Source organism: Vipera berus (assembly GCF_964194415.1).
Source record: "Vipera berus genome assembly, chromosome: 3".
NCBI classification, from domain to species: domain Eukaryota; kingdom Metazoa; phylum Chordata; class Lepidosauria; order Squamata; family Viperidae; genus Vipera; species Vipera berus.
The window spans coordinates 215,181,712-215,208,516 of record NC_138204.1 but is presented as its reverse complement, the minus strand read 5'-3'; the positions used below and the strand labels follow the sequence as shown (position 1 = coordinate 215,208,516).

Here is a 26,805-nt window from a genome sequence, read left to right as displayed (position 1 = left end):
GTGTGTGTCTCTCTGTGTTTGTATATGTGTGTTTGTGTTTGTATATGTGTGTTTGTGTTTGTGTGTGTGTGTGTGTGTGTCCCCAATCTTGTTCGCGGAGGGGGCTCCCCAGGGCCAACCTCGTGGGGTGGATAGGGGACTCCGACTAGCCCGTGGAAGAACTGGGGCTGGAGGGCGGAAAAGCTGGGGGTTAGAAGCGCGACCCCTGCCCACCCACCCACCCACCCACCCACCCCCGGCTCAGCCCCTTCTCCCCGCAGCTGTGTCTCCAGCGCAGGGCCCAGCCAAGACGCCGCAGAGGCTGGTCTCCGGCTGTTCCGCAAGGCAGGGCAAGATGTTACTAGCTGGTTACTCCGCCCTGGCCGCGCGTCTATTTAAATGCCGAGCGATGCAATCGCTGCCGCCTTCGCCTTTTCTTTTTCCTCCGATCCGTTCCGCCGCCACCGGCCTCTCCCGGGCCACGATGAAGCCGCTCTTCGCCTCGCTGCTGGCCGGCCTTCTCTGCGTGCAGACGGGTAAGGCTGCCCACCTACCCACCGCAACGTCCGCACCGGCTCTCGCCCCGGTGGGAAGGTGGAAGCCAGCCTGGTTTCGCGTCGCCATGGTGCAATTCCTGGCTTGGGGTGTGGGGGGTGTGGGGGTGTGGGAATCGGAGGCGACCTCAGCCGGCTGGGGTGAAGGGTGGGGTGGGGGGTGTTCCCAAGGGGGCCAGAGGAGCTGAAGCGGCTCTGATTAAGGTGTGTGTGTGTGTGTGGGGGGGTGGGATTCAAAGATCTGGGCGAGCTGCGATGTGAGTGTTTTATTTATTTATTTATTTATTTATTTATTTATTTATTTATTTATTTATTTATTTATTTATTTATTTATTTATTTATTTATTTATTTTTAATTTTAATTCCATTTATATCCCGCCCTTCTCCGAAGACTCAGGGCGGCTTACAAGCTTAGCAGTAGCCTTCATTCTATGTATATGCCTGCTTATTAGGGCTTTCACACACACACACCCCCAAGCGTGCAGACGGGTGAGGCTGCCCACCCACCCCAACGTCCGCACCGGCTCTCGCCCCGGTGGGAAGGTGGAAGCCAGCCTGGTTTGTCGCTGCGCGTCTAAGGAGGCGCGCGTCGCCATGGTGCAATTCCTGGCTTGGGATGGGGGGTGGGAATCGGAGGCGACCTCAGCCGGGTGGGGTCGGGTGAAGGGTGGGGGGTTCCCAAGGGGGCCAGAGGAGCTGAAGGGGCTCTGATTAAGGTGGTGGGGGGCTGGGATTCAAAGATCTGGGCGAGCTGCGATGCCAGGTTTGGTGAGTGTTTTATTTATTTATTTTGATTTTTTTTATTTTAATTCCATTTATATTTTTTTATTTATTTATTTTAATTCCATTTATATCCCGCCCTTCTCCGAAGACTCAGGGCGGCTTACAAGCTTAGCGGTAGCCTTCATTCTATGTATATGCCTGCTTTATTAGGGCTTTCACCCACACACCCAAGCGGCATTATTACAAAGTCAGCTTAATTGCCCCCAACCATCTGGGTCCTCATTTTACCTACCTCGGAAGGATGGAAGGCTGAGTCAACCTTGAGCCTGGTGGGACGCGAACCTGTACTAATTGCAGGCAGCTGGTGTTACTTAAGGAGGCATTAGCCCACTGCTACTTAAGGAGGCATTAGCCCACTGCTCCAACCAAGGCTCTTGGAGTGTTGGCTTTGCCAAAAGCGGTCCGGTTCTTTGGGGCGTGTGGTTGTCGGGATCTGTTCTCAAGCCGCGATTGTATTTTGGATGTGGGGGTGGGGGGTGGGGTGGTGGTGGAAGGAAGCGCTTTACAAATGGCTCTTTAGCATCGCTGGTTTTAGCCAGGTTGAAGCCAACTCTGGTTTCATCATTGAGCCCAGTCTGGTGGCCAAGGAAAGCCTGACTTCTAAACTCAATCGCCCTACTGGTTTGGAAGAGTTAAAATGGGATTGGACGGTTGAGGATCAATCGTCTCTTCACCTAGCCTGGTGCCTAAACCTAACTGGTGGGGTTAGTTAGGAGGTCGATATATTAATGCAATCTCCCCCCAACACACACACACACACACATACACAAAAATATGTATCAGTTAGGGGGTCACCGGGCTGATGTGCTGTGCAAACTTGCTTTGGTTTCTGTAGAGATGGAGGTCAAGGATATGAAGGGACCATGCGCAGCAAACTGCCTGCCTTAGTATCTTGTTCCATATGTCATGAGCTCATTCCAATTAGCTTTGCCAAGCACTGCAAAGAACTAGCTAGATAAGAGAGACTCTGCCCTGGCTTGGATGATTTGGATGTTCTCTAAGATTAACTGGGGAGTAAACCAATAAACAATGCTTTTGCTGTGCGTAGTTTCCTGCTTGTTAAGCTGTATAAATACAATGAACTCTGTGTAGGCAGACAGACATATTTGGGACACCCTGGGTTGACTGGTCTCTGAATCCCAGAGTTTCAGGAAGGAAAAACCTTCCTGTCTCTGTAGACAACAGATTCCTAGATCATGGATTCTAGTCCAACCCTTTCCCTGTCCATGACAAAAGGGCTTGCAAGATGCCCATTTGAGGAGATGCTTTCTGTGGCCACTCAGTAGGACTGGCAAGGGAAGATGGGCATTTTGTATTTTTATAGCTTTGTAGTATTCTATTTATAAAGCTATAATAATACAAAATGCCCATCTTCCCTTGTAGTATTCTATTTATAGGGACGTGGTGGCTCAGTGGGTTAGGACGCTGAGCTTGTCGATCAGAAGGTCGGCAGTTTGGTGGGTCGAATCCCGAGTACCGCGTAACAGAGTGAGCGCCTGTTACTCGTCCCAGCTTCTGCCAACCTAGCAGTTCAAAAGCACGTAAAAATGCAAGTAGAAAAATAGGGACCACTCCGGTGGGAAGGTAACAGCGTTCCGTGCGCCTTTGGCGTCTAGTCATGCTGGCCACATGACCACGGAGACATCCTTGGACAAGCGCTGGCTCTTCGGCTTTGAAACGGAGATGAGCACCGGCCCCTAGAGTTGGAAACGACTAGCATGCATGTGCGGGGGAACCTTTACCTTTTTAAATTCTATTTATAAAGGCGTGTTTTTTTTAATATTGTGAGCTGCCCAGAGTTAACATGCAGTAAGATGGGTGGCTGATAAATTAGAGAGAGAGAGAGAGAGAGAGAGAGAGAGAGAGAGAGAGAGAGAGAGAGAGGGGATGGATGGATGGATGGATGGATGGATAAATAAAAAAGATAGATAGTTATAAGTAGAATAGATTGGATGGGTGGATGGATAGAATAGATAGGATAGATAGATTGATTGGATAGATTGGATGGATGGACGGATAGATGGACTAACAGGTAAATGGACAGACAGACAAAATCAGGTAGTGCTTGACTTACAATAGTTCATTTAGTGACCATTTAAAGTTATAGCGGCGCTGAAAAATGGGACTTATGACCATTTTCACAGTTACAACTTTTGCAGCATCTCCATGATTACATGATCAAAATTCAGATGCTTGGCAACAGACTCTTATTTATGATGGTCGCAGCGTCCCGGGATGTCACGTGATTCCTCCTTAGCCAGTGGATCCGGCAGCTGAGTCTGAGGAATCAGATGATGATGATGAGGGGCCTGGAGTGACATCAGAGTCAGAGGAAAGCTCTGAGGAGCTCCGTCTTATAGTTGGACGAGGAGCCTGGCCCCTCTACTCGTGCTCAGGCTGAGACACAGCTGTGCTGGGAGCCTGAGTTGGACGGTGATGAAGCACAGCTGGGACAAATCCAGGTTGCACGACAGCGCTGGCAAGAGAAGCGAGTAGGAGAGAGGAATGCAATGGGGCGGCTCCAAAGGCAAAGGAGAAGGCATTAGGAAACCATGCCTTGGCTGAATGATAAAAGGGAAGGTGTGGGAGGTGCTGGTTGCTGAAGGCAGCCATTCGTGTTGAGCATCGAGTTTCTGTGGACTGTGTTTGTTGGCCTTGGGCATTGTCTCAGGTCTGTGAATAATAAAAGGGGTTGGTTTTTTCCTGCAATTTCTGCCTGCTTGTTGGAAGAGGGGCTTCTCCTTGTGAGCAGAACGAGGACTCACGTAGGCTGGGACAGAACAACGTGATCCCCTTTTGCGACCTTCTGACAAGCAAAGTCAATGGGGGAGCCGGATTTGCTTGACAGCCGCTGTCCCTGATTTAACAACTGCAGGGATTCACCTAACAACTGTGGCAAGAATGGTCGTAAAATGGGACAAAGTTCCCTTAACGAATGTTGCACTTAGCCACAAAAGTTTTGGTGCTCAGCTGTGGTTGTTAAGCACCCATTGAAGAAACTCTTTGAGAGGCTGCAAACATCCATCAGTTTGAAGCTTTCAGAATGTAGCTGGCACGGCTTATCTTCGGACGGACAAAGAAAATGCTGGTTTCACCGTTGGCTCGATCTTCTTCATTAAAGCCTAATTATTATAATTACTCCTCAGCTGAAGTTGGAAGAAGTCCTTGGCTTTTCTACTGCTGTTCCTCCCAAATATTCCTGTAGCTATTTATGTGCAGGTGTTTGCCAGCAAGAGTGAACGGACGGGTCTGGCACAACCGGGCAGGTTGGCAGCTGGCATCCCTGGCCTCAAAACTGCCCTATCTTGAAGCTCCCTCTTATCATTTTGTCATAATTGCAGCAGGCCCTCAAATAGGTTGACAATAAAGAGCATCTTTGAAACTGAACATTAAGAAAACCAAGATCATGGCATCCAGCCCTCTCAATTCCTGGCAAATAGATGGGGAAGAAATGGAGGTAGTGACAGATTTTATTTTCCTGGGCTCCAAGATCACTGCAGATGGGGACTGTAGCCAAGAAATTAAAAGACGCTTGCTCCTCGGGACGAAAGCCATGGCAAATCTAGACAGCAACACTACACAGCAGAGATATTACCCTGTCAACAAAAGTGCGTATAGTCAAGGCTACGGTCTTCCCAGTTGCAACGTATGGCAGTGAAAGTTGGACCATAAGAAAGGCTGAGCGCCAAAGAATGGAGGCCTTTGAACTCTGGTGCTGGAGAAGACTCCTGCCAGTCCCTTGGACTGCAAGGCGATCAAACCGGTCAGTCCTAGAGGAGATCAACCCTAACTGCTCTTTAGAAGGCCAGATCCTGAAGCGGAAACTCAAATACTGTTTCGTTCCAGCCTACGACTGGCCCTGTTGGAATGTCAGGGACAACCCCTTTTTTATATTCAATAGGCTGGAATTAAGCCAACCAAATTTATTTGCAAAAACTAAACGGGACAGTTCAAAAGAGAGTTAAACAAATACAGACCGAGACTATATCAGAAGCTCTTCAAACGGTTGGTTGCCTTCAGCAACCAGCACCTCCCACATATTCCCCTTTTAAACAGCAGTCTCAAGGCGTGGCTTCACTTTGCCTTCTCCCAAGGTGGCTCATTGCTTTTCTTTGTTCACTTCTGCTTGTCTGCCTCATGCTTCGAGCGTCCCTGAACAGAGCCAGCTGTGGATCGTCGTCTTCCAATCTTTCAGGCTCACACAGCTGGGTCTGAGGAGGAACAAGACGGGAGGGGAGAGCTCTGCGGTGCATCAGAACTTTCCTCTGCAACCAAAGGCTCTCCAAACCCCTCCTCCTCCTCCTCTTCAGAATTGTCTGACTCAGCTGCCGAAACCACAGGCTGATGCTGAATCACAACAAATACTTTGGCCACCTAATGAGAAGGAAGGACTCACTGGAGAAGAGCCTAATGCTGGGAAAGGTGGAGGGCAAGAGAAGAAGGGGACGACAGAGAATGAGGTGGCTGGATGGAGTCACTGAAGCAGGAGGCGTGAGCTTAAATGGACTCCAGAAGGTGGTACAGGACAGGAAGGCCTGGAGGAACATTGTCCATGGGGTCGCGATGGGTCGGACACGACTTCGCAACTAACAACAGCATCTTGGCCAGGCTGGGGCACCGGCACTTGCTTTATTTTCCACCCCTCCCTGTAAAGCGGCTTAAGGGGTGGCTTGGAGGAATAGAGAGAACCAGGATCAGCCTGGCAGAGACCAACATCCTGTGCCGCTCCGAAGTCTGAACCAAGGCTTGAGTCAGCTTCCATAAGTCACAATACGCTTCATCCACCTCCCTTTGAGAAAACTTCCTGTTCGCTGACCTACCTCCACTTTTTGCCAATTTCTTAACCCTGCAAGCTACCTTCCCCAAGCTTGGTGCTGCCATTCAGATGTGGGGAATGGCAATTCCCAGGTTTTTCAGCTTAGCTCCGGACAATTTCTCCTGCATCATGAGAGATTTTTTCCACGCTGGTGCCCTCAACTGAGAACCAGTTTGGTCTGATGGTGAAGGCACCTGGTTAGAAAGCAGGAGTCTGTGAGTTCTAGTCCTGGGTGACTTGGGCCAATCACCAGGAGACTGTGAATTTTATTCCCATTTTAGGCTGGAAAGCCAGCTGGGTGATTTTGGCTCAGGGAGTTCTAGTCCTGCCATAAGCATAAAAGCTGGCTGGGTGACTTTGCACCTATCACCAGGAGAAAGTGAGTTCTAGTCCTGCCTGAAGCATAAAAGCTGGCTGGGTGACTTTGCACCTATCACCAGGAGACAGTGAGTTCTAGTCCTGCCTTAAACATAAAAGCTGGCTGGGTGACTTTGCACCTATCACCAGGAGACAGTGAGTTCTAGTCCTGCCTGAAGCATAAAAGCTGGCTGGGTGACTTTGCACCTAACACCAGGAGACAGTGAGTTCTAGTCCTGCCTGAAGCATAAAAGCTGGCTGGGTGACTTTGCACCTAACACCAGGAGACAGTGAGTTCTAGTCCTGCCTGAAGCATAAAAGCTGGCTGGGTGACTTTGCACCTATCACCAGGAGACAGTGAGTTCTAGTCCTGCCTGAAGCATAAAAGCTGGCTGGGTGACTTTGCACCTATCACCAGGAGACAGTGAGTTCTAGTCCTGCCTTAAGCATAAAAGCTGGCTGGGTGACTTTGCACCTAACACCAGGAGACAGTGAGTTCTAGTCCTGCCTTAAGCATAAAAGCTGGCTGGGTGACTTTGGACCTATCACCAGGAGACAGTGAGTTCTAGTCCTGCCTGAAGCATAAAAGCTGGCTGGGTGACTTTGCACCTATCACCAGGAGACAGTGAGTTCTAGTCCTGCCTTAAGCATAAAAGCTGGCTGGGTGACTTTGCACCTATCACCCACAAGTACCACTGATGACATGGGAATTAAGTAGGGATTTCGGAAAGGAGCTGCCAGCAATTGACAGCAGGCTGTTAATAGTAGCAAACAGCAACCGGGTGAAGTCACAGCAATCCCCACCACACCCATAAGCAAACACCCACCCACACACACGCACAGGCACAGGTTGTCCTGTGCAGATCCCTCCCGGCCGATTGCCTTTTTCCCCCCCAAAGGAGTAGCGCAAAGAGGGAGGAGATGTTTTTGAGAACTTGAATTGGGGAATGAGAGAAAATTAGGCTTCCTTCTCTTCCTCCCTCCCTCCTCCTTTCAATGTGTTCTCCTCCTCCTCCTCCTTCCTCCTCCTCCTCCTCCTCCTCCTCCTCCTCCTCCTCCTTTCTCCTCCTGGTTTCTTTCACCTTCACAAAAGAAGGCAAATAAAGATTACAGCTGGGATCAGTCAGCAAGAGAGATGGCATTCTTCTCTGCTTCTTCTTGTTTTTTTTTGTTTTTTTTTTTTGTTTTGGGCAATCCAGACATGCATTTTTTTTTTCAGATGTTCACCTCTAGTTTAGCTCATCCTCTCCATCTGTGGAGCTCCTAACTCATCCGGGAGAGAGACTGGAGCAATTGCCCCAGGCCCGTAGCTGGGAAAGTCTGGAAGAGAAGGGCTGGCTTTTCAATAACTCCCATCCTTCCTTTCCTTCCTTGGCCTTTGTCTAAATCATCTTCAGCCCCCCCCCCCCGCACTCCTCCTCCTCTCCACAAACACTCCCATTGCTTTCTAGCACTGATAATGTTATCTAGTTGGGTCTTGAAATGTCTGCAAGAAAACGAGCAAGCTCAGAGAGCAACAAGGACCCCATACTCTTCTTCTTCTTCCTCCTCCTCCTCCTCCTCCTCTTCTCCACAGACCCTATTCCCTTCTAGCATTGATAATATTACTTAGTTGGGTAATGAAACATCTGCTAGAAAGAAAACCAAGCTCAGAGAGCACCAAGGACTCCAGAGTTCTCCTCCTCCTCCTCCTCCTCCTCCTCCTCCTCTCCACAAACCCTACTAGCACTGATAATGTTACCTAGCTGGGTAATGAAACGTCTGCAAGAAAACAAGCAAGCTCAGAGAGCACCACAGTCCTCCTCCTCCTCCTCCCTCCTCCTCCCTCTTCTCCTCTGCTTCCCTTCCTCCTCCTCCTCCTCCTCCTCCCTCCTCCTCCCTCTTCTCCTCTGCTTCCCTTCTTCCTCCTCCTCCCTTCCTCCTCTTCCTCCTCCTCCTCCTCTCTTCCTCTTCTTCCTCCATCTCCTCCTCTGCTTCCTTTCCTCCTCCTCCCCCCTCCTCCCCCCCTCCCTTCCTCCTCCTTCTGCTTTCCCAGTTGTATTTCCACCCAGGCCTTCTCCACTCCCTTGGATTTCCAACCAAAGCCTTCTTCTGCAGATCCCACCGTCCGTGGTCTCCATCTGGTGAGAGCATTCTTCTGCAAGAACATAGATCAGCCCAGGGGGCTTCAAGGGGAAGGCAGAAAATTGAAATGGTTACGATCGCCTTCTCCCTTATGCAGAGTTGAACACACAGTTTGGAAGACCATCTTGCCCTATTATCTTTGCTAAGAGGTCATTTTTTTTTGGGGGGGGGGAAAGCCAGCAGGTTGCCCGTAGCAAAACACTCGCATAAATACCACAGGGAAGATGTGATGAAAGATGAAAAGTCTTTGGTTTCGTAAGACATGTACAAATTTAACCGCACATTCCACTGGGAAGCTATTGCTCTCTTATTTCAAACCACAAGCCACATCCAGCAATGCTAGATAACTTGTAGAAGCCCAGCATTCTGATATATCCAAGTTGAGATAAACCAGATCCACAAATTACATTTAAAAAAAAGAAAAACAAAAAGCATTGGTGGTTGTTGTTGTTAGTTGTGAAGTCGTGTCCGACCCATCGCGACCCCATGGACAACGTTCCTCCAGGCGTTCCTATCCTCTACCGTCTTCTGGAGTCCATTTAGGCTCAAGTCTTGGTTACATCCTTCCTTATCATGCTCAAAGCAGTTCAATATCTAGGCAAGCAATTCAACAAGCTTTGGAAAAAGAAGAGCAACTCAGATGATTGAAGGTCTGGAGACTAAAACATACGAAGAACGGCTGTGGGACTTGGGTTTGGCTAGTCTAAAGAAAAGAAGAAATAGGGGAGACATGATAGCAGCATTCCAGTATTTGAGGGGCTGCCACAAAGATGAGGGGGCCAGGTTGTTCACCAAAGCACCAGAAGGCAAGACAAGAAGCAATGGATGGAAGCTAATCAAGGAGAGAAACAACTTGGAACGGAGGAGAAATTTCCTAACAGTGAGGACAATTCACCAGTGGAACAACTTGCCTCCAGAAATGGTGGGTGCTTCATCACTGGAGGTTCTTCAAAGAGAATGGACAGCCATTTGTCTGAAATGATACAGGGGCTCCTACCTGAGCAGGGGGTTGGACTAGAAGACCTCCGAGGTCTCTTCCAACTCTGTTCTTCTGTTCTTCTATAACACAGCGAGATCCAACCTTGGAGACATTTTCTGGCAGTGGGAGCAATTAATCAATGGAATATCTTGTCTCCTGAGGTTATGGGTGCTCTGTCTCTGGAGAGTTTCAAAACTTGACTAGACAACCATTTGATCGAGATGATTTAAAGACTAGAAGACCTCTGAGGTCTCTTCCAGTTGTAACAGTGAGGACAATTAACCAGTGGAACAACTTGCTTCCAGAAATTGTGGGTGCTTCATCACTGGAGGATTTTTAAGAAGAGACTGGACAGAGACTGGAATTGCATAGGGCAGGGGTAGGCAACCTCGGCTCTTTTATGACTCATGGACTTCAACTCCCAGAATTCCTGAGTCAGCATAGCTGACTCAGGAATTCTGGGAGTTGAAGTCCATGAGTCATAAAAGAGCCGAGGTTGCCTACCCCTGGTATAGGGTCTCTTGCTTCAGCAGGGGGCTGGACTAGAAGACCTCCAAGGTCCCTTCCAACTCTGTTATTCTGAAATGGTCTCCTTTTTGAGCAGGGGGCTTGACTAGAGGACCCCCCCAAGGACCCCCTTCCAGCTCTATTCCGATTACTAAGCAAGAATAATCTAAGATCAACCTTTGAATCACCACCATTCCTTTAGCGACTGTTCGAAGTTAGAGCAGCACGGGAAAAAGTGACTTACGACCGTTTTTCATACTTACGTCCGTTGCAGCATCCCCGTGGCCACGTGATCCAAATTCAGAAGTTGGGCAACCGGTTCATACAGTTGTGGTGTCCCTGTGGATCCCCCTTTGTGACTTGTTCACAAGCAAAGTCAGTGGGGAAGGCAGCTTCATTGAACACCTGGGTCCCTAACCGTAGTGATTCACTTCACGACCGTGGCAAGAGAGGTCGTGAACTGGGGCAAAACTCATTTAAGAACTGCCTTGCTTAGCCAGTTGCCATCGTAAGTCAAGGACTGTCCGTATATCCCAGCAAGGCAAGTGGGCAATTGGAAAGAGACACACCGTAGAGTCACCCTGGTCAAAACAGGCACCTCGATATGATAACAGTAATACAAGAATGCTTTGACGATCCGGAGGCAAAGAAGCGTAAAATGACATGGCCAAGGAAGAAAGCAAGAATAAGACTGAAGAAATATGAACATTTTTAAGAGGCCTGAAATAGATAATATTAAAATAGACAGGATGGTACTGGGATTACGAGAAGGATTTGAGGAGTAGATAAAAATATTGATTACCCAACAAAAATAATAACAAAAATAAAAAAACAAAATACAAATGTATGAATATTAACATTGAAATATTGAGTTTTTTTAAATGATATGGGTTAAGATGTATATGTATAGTAGTAACTGTGAGAGGGATCTCGGAGTCCTAGTAGACAGTCACTTCAATATGAGCCAGCCGTGTGCTGCAGCTGCCAAAAAGGCCAACACAGTCCTTAGGCTGCATTAACAGAGGGATGGAATCAAGATCAAGTGAAGTACTAATACCACTTTACAAGGCCTTGGTAAGGCCACACCTGGAATACTGCATCCAGTTTTGGTCACCACGATGTAAAAAAGATGTTGAGACTCTAGAAAGGGTACAGAGAAGAGCAACAAAGATGATTGGGGGACTGGAGGCTAAAACATATAGGGAACGGTTGCTGGAATTGGGTATGTGTAGTTTAATGAAGAGAAGGGTGAGGGGGGACATGATAGCAGTGTTCCAGTATCTCAGGGGCTGCCCCAAAGAAGAGGAAGTCAAGCTATTCTCCAAAGCACCTGAAAGCAGGACAAGAAGCAATGGATGGAAACTCGTCAAGGAGAGAAGCAACCTAGAACTAAGGAGAAATTTCCTGACAGTTAGAACAATCAACCAATGGAACAACGTGCCTCCAGAAGCTGTGAATGCTCCAACACTGGAAGTTTTTAAGAAGAGACTGGACAGCCATTTGTCTGGAATGGGATAAGCCAGGGTTTCCTGCCTGAGCAGGGGGTTGGACTAGATGACCCTAACCCTAACCCTAAAATGGAACAAATTTTGGTTAATGTTTAATATGTGGAAACTATAAATGACAAACAAGAATATTTTATTGTCCTCCTTTTTCTTTTTTCCTCCTTCTTTCTTTTTTTCCCTTTTTTCCCCTTTTTCTCTCTTTTTTTTTCTCCTTGCGATTTCTATCTTAATGACTACTATTTTAAATATTGTAAAATTGATATAGATATGGAAATGAGATAAATGAGAACTGGATTACATTATTAAGTATTGAAGAGAATTGTATAAAGGAAAAAGAGGTTATTTAGTAATATGAAATCGAAATCTTAAACATTTTAATTTTAATATTAATGTAAAATTAAAGCTAGAAAAAATTGATAAGGTGTTTGATGTTATAAAGATGGAATGTTAAAATATGAAATATATTAAAAGATCGATGGATATACATTCAAAAAATAAAACACAATAAACTATAAAGTGTGATGGATAGCAATAAGAAATATGTTAATTTAGATAAGAGATAATATATATCGAAGAAAAACGAGAGAGGAAGTATTGGCTATAATAATGTGGAGATTTGTAATAATATGTATCTGTCTGAAATGGAACTATTGTAACTTGGACACCACGTTGCTTTTTAAAGATATTATTGTAAACATTGAAAAACTAATAAAATATTATAAAAATACAAACAAAAAAAAACCAGGCAGGATGTCGTGGTTCCAACAGACGAAATTCTTCAAAGGAACTTTGAGGCATTTTTTACCTTAAAGGATCTTTTATTTGAGTAGCACAACATTGGCACTTACATAATTGAAGCCCACAACTGAATTCCTGTCCCTTGGGCACATGGTATCAAAGCAATTAACAGTCATAAATCACATTCCCCAATTAGCTTGAAGAGAGGGTTTCCCCTCCAGGTCTCCAGTCTGCCAATTCTTTATCAGTTCTGGGCTCAGTTACCTTGATTCTCAGGCTACGTTTAGTGTTGTTATGTCTAGCTCGACTCCCATTCACATCCCCCCGCCTCCCAGCATCATTTAACTCTAAAAGCGAAAGGGGGAAAATGGCTACATTTCCATCTGTTGTTGATGCAAAAACACCCGAGGTTAGCAGCGTTGACATGGCATGTACGTCCAAGACCAAGAAATCCCACACCCCTTGGGGTCAAATTAGTGAAGTGGAGAGCAAAGAATTGACAAGGAGAGAAACTAGCTGACCAAGTTCTTTCCAAAGCTGTAAACCATCTGAGACATTGTGGTTTGTTTTAACTCCCTGAAAGGAGGAACAAAGTTCAGAGAAGTTCTCGCGAAGGAGTGACTGTGACAGTCTTGTGGCAAGACGGACAAGGAGAAGGTGGGAATGATGGCTCTTTAAATGTCAGTTCCTCTTTCTCTAAGGCCGGTTGTCTGTCTGCAGTTAAATTCCAAAGGAATTGCAAAACTAATTTATTTATTATTTATTTAATTCAATTTATATACCACCCTTTTCCCGAAGGACTCAGGGCAGTTTACAAAGCAAAATTAAAACAATACAATATAAAAATTAAAATAAAATTAAATCAATAGCCCCAAAATTTAAAATTAGAATTTAAAAACCTTAAAACCCCTCAGTCCAGGCCAGCTAACTCAAAAAGCCAGGTTTTTAGGTCCTGGTGAAATGAACGAAGGTCAGGGGCGATCCGGAGTTCCACCGGCAATTGATTCCATAGGGCAGGCGCGCCCACAGAGAACGCCCTCCCCCTGGGGATCGCCCACCGGCATTCCCTGACTGGCGGGACCCTGAGGAGGCCCTCCCTGTGGGAGCGCACAGGACGATGGGAAGTTGATGCCGGCAGCAGGTGCTCCCTTAGATAATCCGGACCCAAGCCATTTAGAGCTTTATAGGTCATTACCAGCACCTTGAATCTCACCCGGAGGGCAACCGGAAGCCAATGCAGCTCACGGAGAAGAGGTGTTACACATGAGTATCGGGAAACTCCCATCACAACTCGCGCGGCTGCATTCTGCACCAGTTGAAGCCTCCGCGTGGTCCTCAAGGGCAGCCCCATGTAGAGAGCGTTGCAGTAGTCTAGCCGGGAGGTCACGAGCGCATTATAATAATAATAATAAATCCATATAGAGACTTCAACCTTTTTTTAAAATTTTTTTTATTGATTTTCTAATTTTACATTGAAGTGTTTAAAAAGTGGCATGGAGGCTGAGTTACTCGATAATTCAATGACATACAAGGATCCTTAGTCTCCAACTAGCACATTAAACATTTCCTCTCTTTTCCCCTGTTTACTGTCTCATGTTTAAACTAATACAATTCTTATTATATCGATTTAAAAAAATAATATCCTTACATGTATCAATAATGTATAGCTTACACATATCCTGGTTATTTTAACATTCAGTAGAGACTTCAACCTTGTTCACAGATGTGTGTGTGTCTGTGTATACATACATACATATATATATATACACACACATATATATACACACATACATACATATACACACATACATACATACACATATATATGTGTGTGTGTATACATATATACCCCTTCATGGATTACTGCCTTGTCATGGCGAAGGGGCTTGCGTAATTCAATGAAGCTATGAGCTATGCCGTGCAGGGCCACCCAAGACGGACAGGTCATAGCAGAGAGTTCTGACAAAACGTGATCCACTGGAGAAGGAAATGGCAAACCACTCCAGTATCTTTGCCATGAAAACCCTATGGACAGTACCAAAAGGCAAAACGATATGACGCTGGAAGATGAGCCCCTCAGGTCGGAAGGCGTCCAATATGCTACTGGGGAAGAGCAGAGGGCTAGTACTAGTAGCGCCAGAAAGAATGAAGCGACTGGGCCAAAGCCGAAAGGACGCTCAGCTGTGGATATGTCTGGTGGTGAAAGGAAAGTCCGATGCTGTAAAGATTTTTTCTCCATAGGAACCTGGAATGTAAGATCCATGAATCAAGGAAAACTGGACGTGGTCAAACAAGAGATGACAAGACTGAAAATTGACATCTTAGGTATCAGCGAACTAAAATGGACAGGAATGGGTGAATTTAATTCAGATGACCATCAGGTATACTACTGTGGCCAAGAATCCTTCAGAAGAAATGGAGTAGCCTTCATAGTCAATAAAAGAGTAGGAAAAGCAATACTGGGATACAATCCTCAAAATGACAGAATGATCTCAGTTCGAATCCAAGGCAAACCATTCAATATCACAGTAGTCCAGGTCTATGCCCCAACCACCAGTGCTGAAGAGGATGAAATTGACCAGTTCTATGAAGCACTACAGCACCTTATAGAACTAACACCAAAAAATGATGTTCTTATCATCATGGGGGATTGGAATGCTAAAGTAGGAAGCCAAAAGATAACTGGAATAACAGGCAAGTTTGGCCTTGGAGTGCAAAATGAAGCAGGGCACAGGCTGATAGAATTCTGTCAAGAGAATACGATGGTCATAGCAAACACTCTTTTCCAACAACCCAAGAGACGGCTCTACACATGGACATCACCAGATGGTCAACACAGAAATCAGATTGACTATATGCTCTGCAGCCAAAGATGGAGAAGCTCTATACAGTCAGTAAAAACAAGACCAGGAGCTGACTGTGGCTCAGACCATGAGCTTCTCCTTGCAAAGTTTAGGCTTAAACTGAAGAAAGTAGGGAAAAGCACTAGGCCACTCAGGTATGAATTAAATCATATCCCTGTTGAATATACAGTAGAGGTGACAAATAGATTTAAGGAATTAGATCTGATAGACAGAGTGCCTGAAGAACTATGGACAGAGGTTCGCGACATTGTACAACAGGTAGCAACCAAAACCATCCCAAAGAAAAAGAAATGCAAGAAAGCAAAATGGCTGTCTGAGGAAGCTTTGCAAATAGCTGAGGAAAGGAGGGAAGCGAAAGGCAAGGGAGAAAAAGAAAGATACACCCAATTGAATGCAGAATTCCAGAGAATAGCTAGAAGAGATAAGAATGCCTTCTTAAATGAACAGTGCAAAGAAATAGAAGAAAATAATAGAATAGGGAGGACCAGAGATCTTTTCAAGAAAATTGGAGAAATGAAGGGAACGTTTAATGCAAAAATGGGCATGATAAAGGACCAAAATGGCAGGGACCTAACAGAGGCAGAAGAGATTAAGAAGAGGTGGCAAAATTACACAGAAGAACTATACAAGAATGAGCTTAACGTCCCTGATAATCACAATGAGGTGGTCACTGACCTCGAGCCAGACATCCTAGAATGTGAAGTGAAGTGGGCCTTAGAAAAGCTGAGCAACAACAAAGCTAGTGGAAGTGACAGTATTCCAGCTGAGCTATTCAAAATCTTAAAAGACGATGCAGTAAAAGTGCTACACTCAATTTGCCAGCAAATTTGGAAAACTCAACAGTGGCCACAGGATTGGAAAAGATCAGTTTACATTCCAATTCCAAAGAAAGGCAGTGCCAAAGAATGTTCAAACTATCGCACCATTGCACTCATTTCTCATGCTAGTAAAGTCATGCTTAAAATCCTACAAGCTAGACTTCAGCAGTATGTGGATCGAGAACTACCAGAAGTGCAGGCAGGATTTCGAAGAGGCAGAGGAACTAGAGATCAAATTGCCAACATACGCTGGATCATGGAGAAAGCTAGGGAGTTCCAGAAAAACATCTACTTCTGCTTCATTGACTATGCTAAAGCCTTTGATTGTGTGGATCATAACAAACTGTGGCAAGTTCTTAAAGAGATGGGAGTACCAGACCATCTTATTTGTCTCTTGAGAAACCTATATGCGGGTCAAGAAGCAACAGTGAGAACTGGACACGGAACCACTGATTGGTTCAAAATTGGGAAAGGAGTCCGGCAAGGCTGTATACTGTCGCCCTGCCTATTTAACTTATATGCAGAGCACATCATGAGAAAGGCAGGGCTAGATGAATCAAAAGTTGGAATTAAGATTGCCGGAAGAAATATCAACAACCTAAGATACGCAGATGATACCACTCTAATGGCAGAAAGTGAAGAAGAACTAAAGAGCCTCTTGTTGCAGGTGAAGAAGGAGAGTGCAAAACTTGGGTTGAAACTTAACATTAAGAAAACCAAGATCATGGCATCTGGCCCTCTCAATTCCTGGCAAATAGATGGGGAAGAAATGGAGGTAGTGACAGATTTTATTTTCCTGGGCTCCAAGATCACTGCAGATGGGGACTGTAGCCAAGAAATTAAAAGACGCTTGCTCCTGGGGAGGAAAGCCATGGCAAATCTAGACAGCACACTAAAAAGCAGAGACATCACCCTGTCAACAAAAGTGCGTATAGTCAAGGCTATGGTCTTCCCAGTTGCAATGTATGGCAGTGAAAGTTGGACCATAAGAAAGGCTGAGCGCCAAAGAATTGAGGCCTTTGAACTGTGGTGCTGGAGAAGACTCCTGCGAGTCCCTTGGACCGCAAGGCGGTCAAACTGGTCAGTCCTAGAGGAGATCAATCCTGACTGCTCTTTAGAAGGCCAGATCCTGAAGCTAAAACTCAAGTACTTTGGCCACCTAATGAGAAGGAAGGACTCACTGGAGAAGAGCCTAATGCTGGGAAAGATCGAGGGCAATAGAAGAAGGGGACGACAGAGAATGAGGTGGCTGGATGGAGTCACTGAAGCAGTAGGCGTGAGCTTAAATGGACTCCAGAAGATGGTAGAGGACAGGAAGGCCTGGAGCAGGGGTCGGCAACCTAAAAAAGAAAAAGAGCCACTGGGAACCGGTTCCATCACAAATTAAAAAATGAGGGAGCCGCGTGCGTGTGTCCATGCACGCGCATGCGCAAAAAGGTTTTTTGCGCATGCGCGGACGCACGCGGCTGCCATTTTTTTAAAAATGAGATGGAACCGGTTCCCGGTTGCCCGATGGCGACGGCCCGTCTGCAAAGCTGCCGCTTTCGGCAGCTTTGCAGACGGGCCGTGGCAGCTTCCTCAAAGAGCGGCGCCCCTGCCCATTCCGAGAGGTGCGCGCGCACCTCTCCGAACGACCGGAGGTGCGCGCGTACGTCCGCGCGAATGGGCAGCGGTGCCGCTCTTTCAGGAAGCCCGCCGCGGCCCGTCTGTGAAGCTGCCGAAAGCGGCAGCTTAGCAGACGGGCCGCAGCAGCTTCCGCAAAGAGCGGCGCCCCTGCCCATTCCGAGAGGTGCGCGCGCACCTCTCCGAACGACCGGAGGTGCGCGCGTACCTCCGTGCGAAGGGGCAGCGGCGCCGCTCTTTCAGGAAGCTGCCGAAAGCGGCAGCTTCCTGAAAGAGCGGCACCGCTGCCCGTTCGCGCGGAGGTACGCGCGCACCTCCCCAAAGGTTTGGGGAGGTGCGCGCGCACCTCCGGTCGTTCGGAGAGGTGCGCGTGCACCTCTCGGAATGGGCAGGGGCGCCGCTCTTTGCGGAAGCTGCCGCGGCCCGTCTGCTAAGCTGCCGCTTTCGGCAGCTTCACAGACGGGCCGCGGCGGGCTTCCTGAAAGAGCGGCACCGCTGCCCATTCGCGCGGAGGTACGCGCGCACCTCTCCAAAGGTTTGGGGAGGTGCGCGCGCACCTCCGCCCATTCGGGGAGGTGCGCGTGCACCTCTCCAAACGGGCGGTGCCACTCTCCATTTGGAGAGGTGCGCGCGCACCACTGCCCGTTGGAAGAGGTGCGCGCGCACCGGGCGGCTGGGAGCCGCAAGAGACGGCTCAAAGAGCCGCATGCGGCTCCGGAGCCGCAGGTTGCCGACCTGTGGCCTGGAGGAATGTTGTCTATAGGGTCGCGATGGGTCGGACACGACTTCGCAGCTAACAACAACAACAATACATATATATATATATACACATACACACAAACACACACACACACACACACACACACACACACACACACAAAGTCCTCGAACACTGGGATGGATAAAAAACAGTCATTTATTGTTAAAAGGTCATTGGAAACAATAAAAAGACTGTTTTTTATCCATCCCAGTGTTCGAGTTCGTTATACTTTATGTGTGTGTGTGTGTGTGTGTGTGTGTGTGTACTTTATACTTTAAGTAATTTGAGGACTTTATACTTTAAGTATTTATGCCTGGGATTCATATTTTTAAAATTATTAAGAGAACACACACACACACACACACACACACACACACCTACAATTGTTTTAAAAATTCGAGTCCCGGGTGTATTCATGATAAAAATCACAAAAATCGCTGATCTTCGAGACTAAAAAATTTATTAGAAACTAAGCTTTTGTCTGCATCTGCTGACATTGTCAAAGTATAAGTCAGGATCTGGGAAAGCTCGTTTTTATAACCCTTTAGAATTTAACAATTTGGACAAGGCATGTGTAAAGGGTCCGTCCATGTCCAGGCAGTATTTTGGTTGCCCAGTCTCTTAAAAGCGTCCAGTGATGGAGCACCCACAACCTCCGGTGGCAAGCTGTTCCACTGGTTAATCGTCCTCACTGTCAGAAAGTTTCTCCTTAATTCCAGGTTGCTTCTCTCTTTGGTCAGTTTCCAACCATTGTTTGTCTTCTTGCCTTCATGCACCACATTAGCTTCCTGGCTTACTTACTGCATTACAAGTAGTCCTCAATTTACAAGAGTTCAAACAGCAGCACTAAAATAGTGATTTATGATCTTTGTTCTTTCATAATTACGACTGTTGCAATATCACGTGATCAAACTTCAGATGCTTGACAACTGACTGACATGGATGACGATTGCAGCGTTCCGGGGTTATGGATTCCTCTTTTGTGACTTTCTGACATGCCAAGCCAAGGAGGAAGCCAGATTCATTTAACAACCGGATTCCTAACTTAACATCTGCCATGATTCACTTAACAACGGTGGAAGGAAAGGTCGTCAAACGGGGCAAAACTCACCAAACAAATGTCTTGCTTAGCAAAGGAAATTTGTGGGTTCCCGTTGTAGTAAGTTGAGGGCTACCTGTATTCCCATTTTTGTCTTTATTTTATGATGCTGATAAGGCTTTGCAAAATTGCCAGGATCTCTCCCCGTTTCATGACATTACTCTAATCTGTGCGTCTCTGTGTTTGCTCCTATGAACCCCTTTGCAGTGTCTTCGCTCATGTGCTTCAAGTGCGACAAAGTGGAAGATAACTCGCAATGCTATTATAATATAGAGACCTGTAAAGAAAACCAACCCTACTGCACCACACAATATTTTGGTGGAGGTACAGGTAAGTGGATGCAGCCCTCTGGGAACTTTTCATTATAGAATAGAATAGAATAGACTAGACTAGACTAGACTGGAATGGAATGGAATGGAATGGAATGGAATAGAATAGAATAGAATAGAATAGAATGGAATGGAATGGAATGGAATGGAATGGAATGGAATAGAATAGAATAGAATGGAATGGAATGGAATGGAATGGAATGGAATGGAATGGAATGGAATGGAATAGAATAGAATGGAATGGAATGGAATGGAATGGAATGGAATGGAATGGAATGGAATGGAATGGAATAGAATAGAATAGAATAGAATAGAATAGAATAGAATAGAATAGAATAGAATAGAATAGAATTAGAATAGAATAGAATAGAATAGAATAGAATAGAATTAACAATTAGAATGGAATGGAATGGAATGGAATGGAATGGAATGGAATGGAATGGAATGGAATGGAATGGAATTGAAAAGAAAATATGGAATAGAATAGAATAGAATAGAATAGAATAGAATAGAATAGAATAGAATAGAATAGAATAGAATAGAATAGAATTACAGAATAGAATTACAGAATAGAATTACAGAATAGAATAGAATAGAATAGAAAATATGGAATAAATAGAATAGAATAGAACAGAACAGAACAGAACAGAACAGAATAGAATAGAATAGAATAGAGTAGAGTAGAGTAGAGTAGAGTAGAGTAGAGTAGAGTAGAGTAGAGTAGAGTAGAGTAGGAGCAGAGCAGAGTAGAACAGGACAGCACAGGACAGGACAGGACAGGATAGGATAGGATAAAATAAAGAATATTCTTTATTGGCCAAGTGTGATTGGACACACAAGGAATTTGTGTCCGGTGCATAACTCTCAGTCTATGTACAAAAGCAACAAGTGATAAATAATCATCATAAAACTACATTCATCATAAATCATAAGATACAACACTCAGTGATAGTCATAGGATACTAAGTACGCAAACAACATAAATCATACTAGGATACCAAATAAAGCAATGTAAATCATAAGATACAAGCAAGAAAGTCATAGTCGTAAGAAGATAAGGATAATAGCAATGCAGTCTTACTAGACAGTTTGACAGTGTTGTGGGAATTAGTTGTTCAGCAGAGGGATGGCATGGGGAGAAAAAATGGCCTTGTGTCTAGTTGTGTTGGTGTGCTATGTCCTATAGCTTTGATTTGAGGGTAAAAGTTGGAACAATTATATCCAGGATGTGAAGGGTAGTGGAGAGATTCAGCCGGTTCACACCAGTTCGGCAGAACCAGTAGCTAATTTTTTGTTGCCCGGGACTAGAATGGACTTCCGGAAGTGGCATCCATACAGAGAACTGGTTGTTCACATTTTTGAATTCCACCACTGGATTCAAATATGTGAACAGCTGGTTCTCTGCGTAGATGCCACTTCCAGACGTCCATTCTGGGCCTGGGTAACAAAAAATTAGCAACCGGTTCTGCCTAACTAGGGACGCGGTGGCTCAGTGGGTTAGGACGCTGAGCTTGTCGATCAGAAGGTCGGCAGTTTGGCGGGTCGAATCCCGAGTGCCGCGTAACAGAGTGAGCGCCTGTTACTCGTCCCAGCTTCTGCCAACCTAGCAGTTCGAAAGCACGTAAAAACGCAAGTAGAAAGATAGGGACCACCACGGTGGGAAGGTAACAGCGTTCCGTGCGCCTTTGGCGTCTAGTCATGCCGGCCACATGACCACGGAGACGTCCTCGGACAAGCGCTGGCTCTTCGGCTTTGAAACGGAGATGAACACCGGCCCCTAGAGTTGGAAACGACGAGCACGCGTGTGCAGGGGAACCTTTACCTTTACCTCTGCGTAAGTGGTGCGAACTGGGTGAATTCCACCACTGGTGAGGGGACCTGTAGATATTTTCTCAGCCCTCTTTCTGAGCCGTGCAGTATATGGATCCTCAAGGGAAGGCAGGCTGGTAGCAATTGTTTTTCTTGAAGTTCTAATTGTCCGTTGAAGTCTGCGTCTGTCTTGTTTGTTTTTTGTGCCAAACTTTTACTACTTCTTCTTTTTTTTTTAAACTTTACTGTTGTTTCCTTCGACATTGCAATCTTCATTCTGGAAGAGGAGGTCCTTCCCCTTTCAAAACAGATTCTTAGAGGTTTCTTGGGTTAACAAGGCACATATTTTTGCTGATCAAAAATTAAATCAATCAAAGCACGTCTTTTTCAAATGAGTAAATCAATCAGAGTACATATTTTTCATCAGCAAAAATACGTGCTTTGATTGATTTACCATTTTTAAAATATGTGCTTTGATTGATTTAATAATATACAATAACAACAAGAACAAAAATAAATAAATAAAATAAATAAATAAATAAATAAATAAATAAATAAATAAAGTTGGAAGGGACCTTGGAGATCATCTAGTCCAACCCCCTGCTCAGGCAGGAAACCCTATACCAGTGGTGGCAAACCTTTTGGAGACCGAGTGCCCAAACTGCAACCCAAAACCCGCTTATGTATCGTCGGGTGCTGGGTGGGCGTGGCCCATTGGGTGGGCGTGGCCCATTGGGTGGGCGTGGCTGCGGTGGTAACGGCAGACTGGGTGGGACTAAAAAGTTCAATCAATTCCAACTTTGCGAGATCTTTTTTTTTCCCCACGAGAAGTTGAAATTGATTGATTGAACCTTTTTTTTATTTTTTTAGCCCACGGCGGCAGAGGCCTAACACAAAAAGATTTTATAAAACCTAGCTGAAGGCCTAGGACTGGGGCGACAGCACACGTGCCCACAGAAAGGGCTCTGTGTGCCACCTGTGGCACGCGTGCCATAGATTCGCCACCACAGCCCTATACCATTTCAGACAAATGGCTGTCCAGTCTCTTCTTAAAAACCTCCAGTGTTGGAGCATTCACCACCTCTGGAGGCAGGTGGTTCCACTGGTTAATTGTTGTAACTGTCAGGAAATTCCTCTTTAATTCCAGGTTGCTTCTCTCCTTGATGAGTTTCCATCCGTTGCTTCTTGCCTTGCCTTTGGGCACTTTGGAGAATAGCTTGACTCCCTCTTCTTTGGGGCAGCCCCTGAGATACTGGAACACTGCCATCATGTCTCCCCTCGTCCTTCTCTTCATTAAACTAGACAGACCCAATTCCAGCAACCGTTCCTTATACGTTTTAGCCTCCAGTCCCCTGATCATCTTTATTGCTCTTCTCTGCACTGTTTCCAGAGTCTCAACATCTTTTGTGTGTGTGTGTGTGTGTGTGAGTGAGTGTACGCGCACGCGTGTGTGTGCTTTGATTTACCAGTCAGCCTAATATCAATAGCTGGGAAGATACTGGAAAAGATAATCAAAAAAACAGATCTGTGAACACCTAGAAACAAAGTTATAACTAAAAGTCACCATGGGTTTGTTAAAAACAGATCATGTCAAACCAATCTTATTTCATTCTTTGACAAAGTGATTAAATTACTAGACCAATGAAATGTTGTGGACATCAGCTCTATTCTGATTGATTGATTGATTACCTCAATGCTATGGTTCTCAAACATGGCAACTTTAATACATGTGGACCCCAAATCTCTGGGGAATTCTGGAATTTGAGGTCCACGTGTCTTACAGTTGCGAAGGGTTTGACAAACACTTCCTTAAACATATAATCTTTGCATCTACATTTGATAATACAATTTCTCCCCCTGTATTTTGACCTTCAATACTAGTAGATCTATACATCTATTTGGAAGATCTGAAGGCTTCCTTCCCTACAAACCAACCAAAATCCCAAAATCTTTCTTTTCTTTAAATATATTTTTATCAAGAATTTTAATTAAAATAGTAAGTTACTGTAAGTTAGAAAAGCAGAAGAGAATGGAAAGAATTAAAATGACTGTGAAAAGCAAGAGAAGAGAGAAAAGAATAGAAAGAAAGAAACACACACACAAATACACATCTATCTATCTATCTATCTATCTATCTATCTATCTATCTATCTATCTATCTATCTATCTATCTATCTATCTATCTATCCACGCACACACACATCTATCTATCTATCTATCTATCTATCTATCTATCTATCTATCTATCTATCTATCTATCTATCTATCTATCATCTATTTATATCTATATCTATGTATCTATCTATCTGTGTATCTATCTATCTGAACTATCTAATGAACTAAGGCTTGCGACCAAAGTCAAAAATAACAAAAAAGCTTCTTTCAACATATAAAAACAAAAAAAAGTTAAGGAAATGTTTGGTCCATTAGTGGGGGAAAGTGGCAAGGAGGTGACAAGCAACAGGGAGAAAGCAGAACTATTTAACTCGTTTTTTGCATCTGTCTTTACACAAAGGGAAAAAGCAGTCCAACCTACCAAAAACAGTTCCATAAAAAACAGAATAGAAACACAAGTTAAGATAGGCAAGAAAATGGTAAGTGAGCACCTGTCCAGCCTAGACGAGTTCAAATCACCAGGACCAGATGGATTACACCCCAAGGTTCTCAAGCAACTGGCGGATGTGATCTCAGAACCACTGAACTATATTTTTCAAAGATCCTGGAGCACTGGGGAACTACCAGAGGACTGGAAGAGAGCTGATGTAGTTCCCATCTTCAAAAAAGGGAAAAAAATAGATCCAGGAAACTACAGATCTATCAGCCTGACCTCAATACCTGGGAAGATTCTGGAAAAGATAATCAAACAACAAATCAGCGAACACCTTGATGCAAACAAAGTCATCACTAAAAGCCAACATGGGTTTCTCAAAAACAGATCACGCCAGACAAACCTGATTGCATTCTTTGACCAAGTGACAAAATTAGTGGACCAGAGGAATACTGTAGATATAATTTATTTGGACTTCAGTAAGTAGATCACAACCTACTACTTGATAAGATAGAAAAATGTGGGTTAGATAGCATCACCACCAGCTGGATTCGTAGCTGGCTGACAGGCCATACTCAGCATGTGGTCCTCAATGGAACTGCATCTACATGGAAGGAAATGTGTAGTGGGGTGCCCCAGGGCTCTGTTCTGGGCCCAGTGCTCTTCAACATCTTCATCAATGATTTGAATGAGGGCATAGATGGGGAACTCATCAAATTTGCAGACGACGGCAGGAAGAGCCAATACTCCAAAAGATAGGCTTAAGATACAAGAGGATCTGGACAGACTTGAACACTGGGCGCTATCTAACAAAATGAAATTCAATGGTGAAAAAAGTAAGGTTCTACATTTAGGCAGGAAAAATCAAATGCACAGGTATAATATAGGTGGTCCCTTGCTCAGCAGTGAGAGGGATCTCGGAGTCCTAGTGGACAATCACTTCAGTAGGAGCCAGCAGTATGCTGCAGCTGCCGAAAAAGCCAACACAGTGCTGGGCTGCATTAACAGAGGGATAGAATCAAGATCGCGTGAAGTACTAATACCACTTTACAATGCTTTGGTAAGGCCACACCTGGAATACTGCATCCAGTTTTGGTCACCACGATGTAAAAAAGATGTCGAGACTCTAGAAAGGGTACAGAGAAGAGCAACAAAGATGATTGGGGGACTGGAGGCTAAAAAAATATAAGGAACGGTTGCTGGAATTGGGTATGTGTAGTTTAATGAAGAGAAGGAAGAGGGGGGACATGATAACAGTCTTCCAATATCTCAAGCAGTCTTCCAATATCTCAAGTAAAGTTAATAACTGTTCACCCCCTATAAAGTTAAACAGATCTCTTCATTCCATATCCCATTGATTGATTAATTGATTTATTAAATTTATATGCCGCCCTTCTCCCGAAGGACCCAGGGCAGCTCACAACAATAAAAAATTAAGAAAAAGTACAAAAATTAAAAAAGAATTAAACAATAAATATGATAAATACATGACAATTTAACCTGATAAAACCCTAATTTAAACCATAATCAGTCCAGACCCGCTTGTTGAAATAACCAGGTCTTCAGGTCATGGCGGAAGGCATAAAACATCAGCTTTTCAATGCTGGTGCCATCAAAATGTCAATAAAGGGTCGCCAAAACTGCCTCCCCCCCCCCAAAAAAAAGTTTTATTTCAACTTTGATCAAATAAGCCAACTTTGTATTCCTTTCTTTTAGTTCTTTTAGAACAGCCAGACTTATTATTTCAATCAGCTACTCTTGGGGAGGAGAATTTTTTTATTTTATTTATAAAGGATGGAGACAAAATAACGGTTTTTAAATTTTCTTCCTGACCTGCAGGTGACCGTCACAAGCAACTGATCACCAAAAAGTGTTCTGAGAGGTGCCCCGAAGTAGAGTTTGATGTCGGTCTGATGGCTTTCTCTATGAAATGCTGTAATACTTCCTTCTGCAACACAAGCGGTGCTGTCGGTGTGAAGACCAGCTCCTTTTTGCTACTGGTGGCCACCTTGGCCAGTATCGTCTGCACCCTTGGGGCCAAGCTGTAATGAGAGACTGCCTCCAACCTATCCTGGAAAATTGTAGGTTAAAAAGAATATCTCTCTTGCTTCTCGGCTCTGCTTCGATACTTTCAAATAATAGTCCAGCCTAGTTCTGGGGAACACCTCGGTTGTGTCCGACCTACATGGACCTTTTCTTGGGTCAAGCGCCTGATTCTCCTTTCCTCTCCGACGGTGATTTTTGCAGATGTTTGTGACTTCTTTGCAACTGCTCCTTGGAAACGCCAGCCCACAGAGTGACCAAGGTTGTGGGCAGGGGGTAGTAAGATGCACTACTGTAGACTTGTGGAATAAGCCCTCTAGGTAGTGCTTTACTCCTCCTGGGAGAAGAACCCCAAGCCTTGCTTGAAACAACCTTGCTTGCAAGGAAATCTACTTAGGGGTGATGATCCCACTTGCTTACTTTACACTTGGGCATCTATGGAGATTCTCAGCCATCCAGGCCAGGGCTGTCCCAAAGGTGCTTTTTTTCAGGAGGCAACTGGACTTTTTGTTTTTCTTTGAAGACATTTCTGCTTCTCATTCAAGAAGCTTCTTCAGCTCCGACTGAATG

At 45.1% G+C, this 26,805-nt stretch overlaps 1 protein-coding gene across 1 annotated transcript; it reads left to right on the top strand.

Annotated features, from left to right (window-relative positions):
- Positions 1 to 463: 463 nt before the first annotated feature.
- On the top strand, positions 464 to 26,240 carry LOC308665550 (lymphocyte antigen 6E-like; the record flags this gene model as incomplete). The annotated part of the gene is made up of 3 exons (XM_081323610.1): positions 464 to 515; positions 19,714 to 19,836; positions 26,032 to 26,240. 3 exons carry the CDS (start codon positions 464 to 466, stop codon positions 26,238 to 26,240), a joined length of 384 nt encoding a protein of 127 aa, XP_081179736.1.
- Between the last annotated feature and the right edge of the window lie 565 nt (positions 26,241 to 26,805).